At 38.8% G+C, this 8,937-nt stretch overlaps 1 protein-coding gene across 1 annotated transcript in view; it reads left to right on the forward strand.

Moving 5' to 3' along the window:
• The first annotated feature begins 7,122 nt into the window (after nucleotides 1-7,122).
• LOC125145310 (integrin alpha-M-like) overlaps nucleotides 7,123-8,937 on the forward strand; it is a 115,861-nt gene continuing 114,046 nt past the window's right edge. The window contains exon 1 of the mRNA XM_047817109.1: nucleotides 7,123-7,224. Coding sequence (XP_047673065.1) covers nucleotides 7,185-7,224 — 40 coding nt within the window. The 5' untranslated portion in view covers nucleotides 7,123-7,184. The remainder of the gene's footprint in view (nucleotides 7,225-8,937) is intronic.

Consider the following 8,937-nt stretch of genomic DNA (forward strand, 5'->3'; position numbering starts at 1 on the left):
GCAACAGCAAGGGCTTGCTTCTTTTTATCCAGATCAGTAACCCCCGTCCAGATGTTAATTTCATTTTTCCAACACTCGTGTGGCCTGGCTTCATCAAACTTCGGCGGAACTTTGTAACTCGCTGCCATCCTTTAACCATCCTCTGCTACCATGTTATTTGAAATAAACCCGACGTTTATTGTCTACACAACTTTATTGCAGTGTCAGGCATCACCGTCACTCACACACTGAACAACCCGCGCTGCCCATGCGCAAAAAAAACATCTGGCACACCGTACTGTATTTAACAGAGTAGAAGCACCTTATGCTGTAATGAACAGAGTAGGGGAGGAATAACTTGTTAACATTCAGGTGGTGAAAGTAGTAAAAATGATGGGGTAAACGATTGACTGATAAGCCGCCAATGATTGGCAGCTTAATGCAAAGACTAGGAAAGATGCCTATCCATTGCCTAGAATTGAAGAGTCTCTGGATGTGTTGACTGGGACAATGTGGTTATCCACCTTAGATTTAGCCAGTGGTTACAATCAGGTACAAGTGGCTGAGGCCAATAAAGCAAAGACTGCTTTCTGTACTCCATTTTGGCCTATTTGAGTTCAATCGTATGCCTTTTGGGCTGTGTAATGCCCCAGTCTTACGTCTCGCTATGGGTCTAGAGGATGCGGATGTAACACGTGAAAATTTTGTTATTAAAAAAATGCGAGTTAAAGAAAACCTCCGTTCTATTGGTGAATTGTGGTGTGTGTTCAAGTGAACAGGTAGAGGCAAAAGCTGAGTCTGGTTTTGCTTTTATAGTAAAAATGAACCAAACAAAAAAATAAACATTCAATAATTCCATAATCAGTGAACCAAAATTAAGCTCAAAAGTGTGTATTTACAAACTATATACAAACACAATAGATAACGATAACAAAGTGAGGGACAAGAGCAGTGCTAAAGAAAAGAACTCAATAAAACAAACACGTCAACTAAATCTCAGGTACCAATACTTAGCTAACAAAAGAAAACAGCAAAGAAACATATTCAGCGTAGAATGCCACTAACTACGCTGCCTGATAACAAAAGTACAAGGAATTCCATCCGCTCGTAACCTAGTGTGTCTAAACAGTTTCACTCTGCGTGATGAAATGTAAGTCACGTGACAAACTAACCTGGTCCCAATCACTATGTATCGGAGAAGGACTGGAATAGGCACCGTTAAACTGAGAGTCGAGTCAAAGCATCGATAACTGTATGGAAGAGTTCACACACAATAACTAAACACAGAATTAGAAATAAACAAAGAATTAGAAATAAACAAAGGCAAAACAAGAACAGGTAAGCAAATGCGGGTGAGCAAACAACCAGGTAAATCAACGCCCCTCTCCTGCGCTCGTGTCACATCCGGGTCTTTATACCTGGCCAATAACACCAGATTGGTTCCTGGAGTGGTTCATGGAATGATGACTGGCGGCTGAATCGTGCAATCACAGGACCTGCAAGTCGGAACAGTGAATAAAGGAGAAAAGAGAAAGAAAACAATACGGGACGTAACACCCAGCAACTTTCCAGAGACTCATGGAATGTATGTTTGGAGATAGGCGGTTCCACTCTTTGTTGTTGTACTTGGATGATGATATTGTTTTTTCATCTACCGTACAGGAGCATTTGGTACGGTTAGAAGAGGTATTTGTCCAGATGCAGCATGAGGGCCTTAAGATCAAGCTGAATAAGTGTAGCTTTTTCCAGAAGCAGGTAAAGTACCTAGGTGATGTTGTACTGTATGTTGTACCTTCAGCCATTTTTAGGGTTTGCCAGTTATTATTGACGTTTTATTGAGGGATTTGCCAAGTCAGCTAGGCCACTGCATGCACTGCTAATGAAATTGAGTGGTAACTGGAGAAAAGAGAAAACCCCACAGTTGCCCTTATGTTCCTTTTGGGATTCTGAGTGTGAGGAGAGTTTTCAGACTTTAAAGACAAAGCACCCGTACTTGCCTATGCGGATTTAAAAAACACAACATTTGTTTTAGAGATTGCTGCGAGTCATGAGGGGCTGGGGGCAGTTTTGTCCCAAGAGCAAGGGGGAAAGCTCCGCCCGATTGCTTATGCCAGTAGGGGTTTACGAAAGACTGAACGGAATATGGAGAACTATAGCACAATGAAGTTCGAGTGTTTGGCTCTTAAATGGGATGTATGTGAAAAATTCAGAGAATATCTGTTGGGAAACAAGTTTGTTGTTTATACTGACAATAATCCCCTCTGTCATCTGCAGACATCAAAGTTGGGTACCCTGGAGCAACGATGGCTATCCATGTTGGCTTCTTTCAATTTTGTCATAAAATATCACCCTGGGAGGGTTAATCAAAATGCAAGATGTTTTTCCAGGTATAAAGGTCCTATTAGTGCTACAACAGCAGGTTGGTATACAACCCCTTGAACAGGCAGTTGTTAGGGTTAATGAAACTGCTGCACTGCCTGGATGTTCACAATCAGATTTGCGGTCTTTGCAACAGGCAGGCCCTGTAATTGGCCCTATTTTGAAAGCTAGGGATGTTGGCACCCCTCTGCAGGCTTCAGAGTTGGTGGAGATGGGTAGAGCAGTGAAGGAGTTGTCTAGACAGTGGGATCGATTACATGTAAAGGATGGGTGCCTTTATCGGTTAATATATTAACCTGATGGCCACCAAGAGATCTATCTGTTATTGTTACCTCAAAACCTCCAAAAGGAGGTGTTTATGAGTTTACATGATGGTCATGGGCACCAAGGGGTAGATAGGACTGTTGAATTGCTTAAGCATCATTGCTATTGGCCAGGGATGTTGAAAGATGTGGAGCAGTGGTGCCATGAGTGCCAAAGGTGTGTTCTGGCTAAAGCCAAAGGTGAGGTCTTTGATGGGTACATTGCAAGCATCCCAGCAATACTGTAGATTTTAGCAATAGATTTTACTATGTTGGAGCCTGCAAGTGATGGGAGAGAGAATGTGTTGGTGCTTACAGATGTGTTCTCTAAGTTCACTCAGGCTATTCCCACGAGGGATCAGCGAGCAAGTACTGTAGCTCAAGTTTTGGTCTGCAATTGGTTTCAGTTGTTTGGGGTGCCTCGTCGTCTTCATTCTGATCAGGGATGAAATTTCGAGAGCAATCTTATAGGTCAGTTGTGTAAACTGTATGGTATACAGAAGAGTCGTACTACCCCTTACCATCCACAGGGTAATGGGCAGTGCGAACATTTTAATTGAACTCTACATGACCTATTGCGTACTTTGCCTCCTGAAAAAAGAAGCAGTGGTCTCAACATTTGCCGCAGCTTGTTTATGCATATAACACCACAGTGCATCATTCTACAGGTATGAGTAAAATATTTTATGTTTGGCTCGGAACCCAGATTGCCATTTGATTGTTTGCTGAATAAACAGTTGGAGATGACAGCGGATGCAGTTGAACGGTGGATTGTGGAGCATCAGGATAGACCTCAGTTGGCATATGGGGAAGTGCAAAAAAGGCTGAATGATAGGGTTGCCCGACGTAACCAGCGCCATAAGGGTAGGATAAATGATCAAGGGTTTTGTGAGGTTGAGTTGGTTTATTTACTATGATACCAAGAGGAGATCTGAACTCCATGTGATCTTTACACCTATTCAACATTTGTTTGTCTGTATATTTGTAATCACACCCTCTAGTGTCACCCATATGAGGATGGGTTCCCCTTTGAGTCTGGTTCCTCTCAAGGTTTCTTCCTTACCAATTTAAGGGAGTTTTTCCTTGCCACTGCTGCCTGAGTCTCTGCTACCTCAGACTTGCTCATTGGGGATAAAAGCATATACATACATACATACATACATACATACATACACACACATACACACACTGTGAACTATATATATCTTGAATTTTTTACTATATTAATTCTCTATATTTTTCCTTATGTTTACCTTCTGTTCTATGTTTCTGTCCTGTAAAGCTGCTTTGAGACAAAGCCCATTGTAAAAAGCACTATACAAATAAACTTGAATTGAATTGAATTTATTTAAGAAACCATCAACATGGGCAAAATATAATCCAGGACATGTATGATTCATGTTTGCATAAGGTTGTTCAGGCACCAGGTGAGCAGAGTGCAATATATTCAGTCACCCCGGTGTCTGGGGAAGGGCTGGCGAAACAGGTGCATCGGTCAGAAATGCGTAAGGCATTTTATGAACCCGTAGTTGAAGATGTGGACCCTCCTGTTCTTAGTGGAGTGTCTAATTTGAAGTAATTATACTGACGTACTTGCCCCTTATCGACACATGTTTTCGGATTGCGTAGGAAACCTTCCATGCCCCCGCTAAGGAGTGTGTCTTAATTGGCACGGGGTTGTGTTGGAAACACAAGATCAACTATTAAAAGTTGGTCTTACCTTGAACGCAGGTGTCCTTCGAAGTCCCCTCGGTCTTCTAACAAAGGCTCCTCTCGAAGGTCTTCTACTTAATCTATTATTTGAATCTTTAAATGAAGGAGGCAGACTTAGACTTTTTTGTCTTTTCAGGATCCTCACAATGGGAGGCCTTGTTTTTATTAAAAGTAGTGTAATACAAATAGGTGTGTATAATATATGTAAAATAAAAAGAAAAAATTACAAATTAAACACTTCCTTCAAATAATCAAACAGTACTAGAATAAGTAAAAGGTATTAAGATGCAAAGATTATAACAAACCAAGAAACACTCTCCAAGTGTGAACTTGTGTTTCTTCTATGATGCACCTAAAGTATAACATGCACTAAGGCTGTCTACAATAGAATGCACACACAATGTTATTCAAGGCGAGCTTTTATACTTTTTTACTGTGCCCAGATAGATTTGGCTGTCAGGTTTGGTTGGCTTTGTTCCTTTTAGACGGCTACCATCTTATTTCATAAACACTTCTTGGTTTCCCAAACATATCTTGCCGCCGACTCTGTGTGCGCTGCTAATGTCTTTTTTCCTAACCTCACGGTTAACACTTCTATATATGGTCATACTTTCTGCAACTTCTCAGGCTGTGATTATATAGAACTGAAGCTTTTTCTTGCCATGGAATTTGACAACGAGCTATAAAACACTGCGCGTGCAGATTACTCCCCGCAAATACACAGAAGGCTTCACTTTTAACAGCAGGCCTTGAAACACTTGTGTGCAGATACTCTCAGTAATACACAGTAGGCTTTATAAGCGTTCACTACAAGAAAGTTTACTGTAAAATAAACAATATTAATCTAATCAACTCTATTACATTAGAATACATGATTATAAAAAAAGGAAAAGCATATCAGAATTTTCTTGAACATTCTGAAAATAAAACATTATAAGACTTAATGCATTATAGTCTTCTTTTCTTTTGGAATCTTCTTCCAGCTGTCTAGGTACAGTGTCTGATCCCTCGGTGTCTTCTTCTAAACACTCATATTCAAGTCTTTCAAATCTTCAACCAGTTCTTCAGCCTTTTGGATTTTTACATCAATCTTTTTTTTGTTTATTCACCTTACATTTTCTTTCCCTATTTCTCCTTCTCTTTGTATTATCTATGTCCGTCTGTCTACTGACAGATAAGTTAATAATTGGTTGTGGTGTACCTTTATATTTATTATTATTTATTTGCTGAGAACCAGTATTAAGAAAACCAGTATCAGGTATGTAGAGTACTGTAACAGGTTAGGGTTACGTCGCCAGCTTGATTCCTAGTGCTTGCCTCCTGTGTGTGTGGGCCTCTCTGTGTATGGGATCCATGTTTGCCTTGCTTTCTTGAAGTGATTTGAATTGTGGTGTTTTTTCTTTTCAGTGTGTATTATCAGGGAGATGTCTCCTTATGCTTTAAGGACCTGCCACACGCCAGGAAACTAGCTAATATAGTAAGAGTGTGAACTGGCTGTTAACATCTTGGAGAGCTGGGACCAACTTTTGATGAGTTATTTATATAAATCATTTCATGTGTGTTTGATTTTATGTATATTATTTGCTGTCCTATTTTTGTACCTTGAGTGATTTGAAGTGTTTCTCTTTCAAATTAATTTTGAATGAGTGGCCTAGTGTTACACTAACAAGCAATCACATACTGTACTGCTCATATACAAATACAAAATAACAAAATAACACAAAATAACAGTAACAATTATATTCCTAATTGTTTCTTGTATATGTATATAATGCATAAACCATTTGTTTGCAGCTACAATATTTATTTAAAATAGATTATATAAATATCATTTTTTATTCTGATAAAACCCTATTCTATTCTGTCGTCTAAACTGTTTTGAAAAAATCTTCATGAAACACGGTTCGATATGCAAATGATTGCTGCGAATGATGATGATGATGGCCGGAATGTCAATGGGACCTTGGCGTGCCATACAGAATAATTAAACAAGCCAGTGAGTGAGCTAAATGAATTGGGATTTTGCATCCATGCACATGCTCAGCTATTTTTGTGAGGGGGAGAATGTTATGTTTTACAGCTGAGGTTGGTGTGATGGAGACATTGCCAATATATATGACTTTTAAACGTTATGTGGAATGTAGAGCGTGTCCATGTGGAGAGATAGTGTACAGATCCTATATGTTAGAAACAGAACTGCTGGGGATCCAAATCAGACTGCCACCTATGTACTGTATGTTGCAATTACATCTCTCAAACCAAACCTGAGAGATAAAATCAAGAATAATCAAACTCTCAGATATTAGATTTAGCGGTCCTGTTGCTCATTGGCAAACTTTGAGAATATGTGACATGAGTTTGGGCCAACAAACATTTAAACCCAATGATCATCTTTGGGACTAACTGCTACTTCCAAAAACCTCAATACATTAAAGTAACAGTTAATAATAATTCCTTGACTGGGCCTCATTGATTTTATAGATAAAACTGTGCAAATATGTAAACCTGTAAACCTTTTTTATGCATCCTTTATAAAATCCTAAATTGGGAAATGAATCCAATTCAATCCAAAATTGAATTAGGAAGTAAAAAATACTCTCAACTTTACTAATCTACATGATGTGAAAATATTTCTACAGAGTTTCCCTGATTTCCTCTAAACAATTTATGCCACTCCCACAGTGGTGTGCAGGGCTTACTACATTGAGTGTGCAATACATTTTCAAAACACTTCTTCTGTTTCTACAGTACTTTCTCAACTATACTCTTTTCACCTACCCTGTTATTCTGAACCTGATGACAGGATAGAATATGGACTGGAATCTTGCATTGTACATGTTCCTGATTTCTGGTCAGATAAGACTAGGTGGTCTAGTCTTGGACACACTAGGTCATCACTTCTATAACTCTATTTCTAGAGTTGTAGTACTCGAGATCGGTCTTGGTCTGGAGACCGGTCTCGAGACCACTTTTTAAAGGTCTTGGTCTCGTCTCGGAATCGACCGCATTTTGACCCGGTCTCATCTCGGACAAAGAGGACTCGGGATTTCATTTCAAGACCGGTCAAGACCAAAATTCAGGGCATATCACGAAATTATTTGTTAACATCATTATGTGATTGGACAATAAACTTTCGACCAAGAGCTTGACCCCTGTGTCTAATTTTAAATGTTTTTAGTTTTTACTCCCCTCCCCTCCCCGTGCCGCCAACCCCCAACCCCCACAACGCATCACACTCCACACGTGAAAGCAGGAGACAGGAGAGCAATCTGTGCCGTCACCGTGACCGTGGCTGTCGGAGAGATGTCAGCCAAATCTTCTGTTATACAATTTGGCTACCTAAACCACAAAGTTCATCTGTAAAAATGCATCCAAAAGAAAACATTCAGCAGTGTGTAAGTTCTGTAACTTCTATCGACATTTGGAAAGGAAGCATAAAGAAAGGTAAGCTAAGTGCAAGTAGTGCTGGCAAATTTTGCTGTAATGATAGCAAATTTTGCTGTACCAAAACTCAAGTTCACCCCTCCCTCCCCATAGTGCTGGGTGATATTAACCAAAAACATAAGTCAAATCACATGTGAGATATTTGTTAAAACAAACTGATCAAAAATAAAATGCAAAAACAGGGTTTCCTTCCATGTTGCACAATAAAGCTACACAATAACGTTACCAACATGTAAATTAAAAATATATAATAATTATTATATAATAATTTGCCTACGAAGCAAGACTTAATGGAAAAGGAGTTCTGAATAAATGGTTAAGTTAATTTCAGCTCTTAAGTGTTTGTTCGCATTTATTTGCTTATAGAAGAAAAAGATAAAACACATTAAGTCCAATTAGGAAGTCAAACAGGCTAATTGTCACAGACCTCTGGGGTTACTGTACCACAGTATAAGGAAACACTGCTATGGGAATAAGAGTGTTTAATAAGGTGTCCATTAAGCGTACACTTCAACCTTCATTTTAAAATTCCTCCTTATATTGTTACACTCAAATGTTTTGAAGTGTTTATTAATAAAGTGTTAGCTTTGTCATCTTATCCAGAAGAGATAATGTACAAGATGCTTTTTAATTGTTTGTACTTTTCATACCAGTTCGATTTTGAGGTGAAGATTTAAGTTATTAATGAAAGTGACATGAATGGATAAGCGTTTGGATTGGATGTCTGCCATTATGCATGTAAATGTCTCAACTGTTACTCACTTTGGATAAAATCTTTAGGAACATAAACAATTATATAATGTATTACTGAAAAAAACACAAAAAAAGTGCCTCTCACACACACACAAAAAAAAATACTTTCATGTTGTGACCTTCAAAACTAGAATCAATGTCAAACCATTCAGAAACACTTTGTATATGATCTTTCCTGCATCTGGATGGATTTATGCTCATGTCTAACTTTGGGTTTCATAATGGTCTGGGATGCCATCTTGTGGAATTTATTTAGACTAATGATTTCTTTGCACCAGTTAGTCTCATTGTTTTGAGGTAAATCTCTTTCTTTAGTAGTCTTCATAACAGAAAACTGTCAACAAGTTAAGCAGCAAGTGTTAGTCTT

The sequence above is a fragment of the Tachysurus fulvidraco genome, chromosome 8 (genome assembly GCF_022655615.1).
Source record: "Tachysurus fulvidraco isolate hzauxx_2018 chromosome 8, HZAU_PFXX_2.0, whole genome shotgun sequence".
In the NCBI taxonomy this organism is placed as follows: Eukaryota; Metazoa; Chordata; class Actinopteri; order Siluriformes; family Bagridae; genus Tachysurus; species Tachysurus fulvidraco.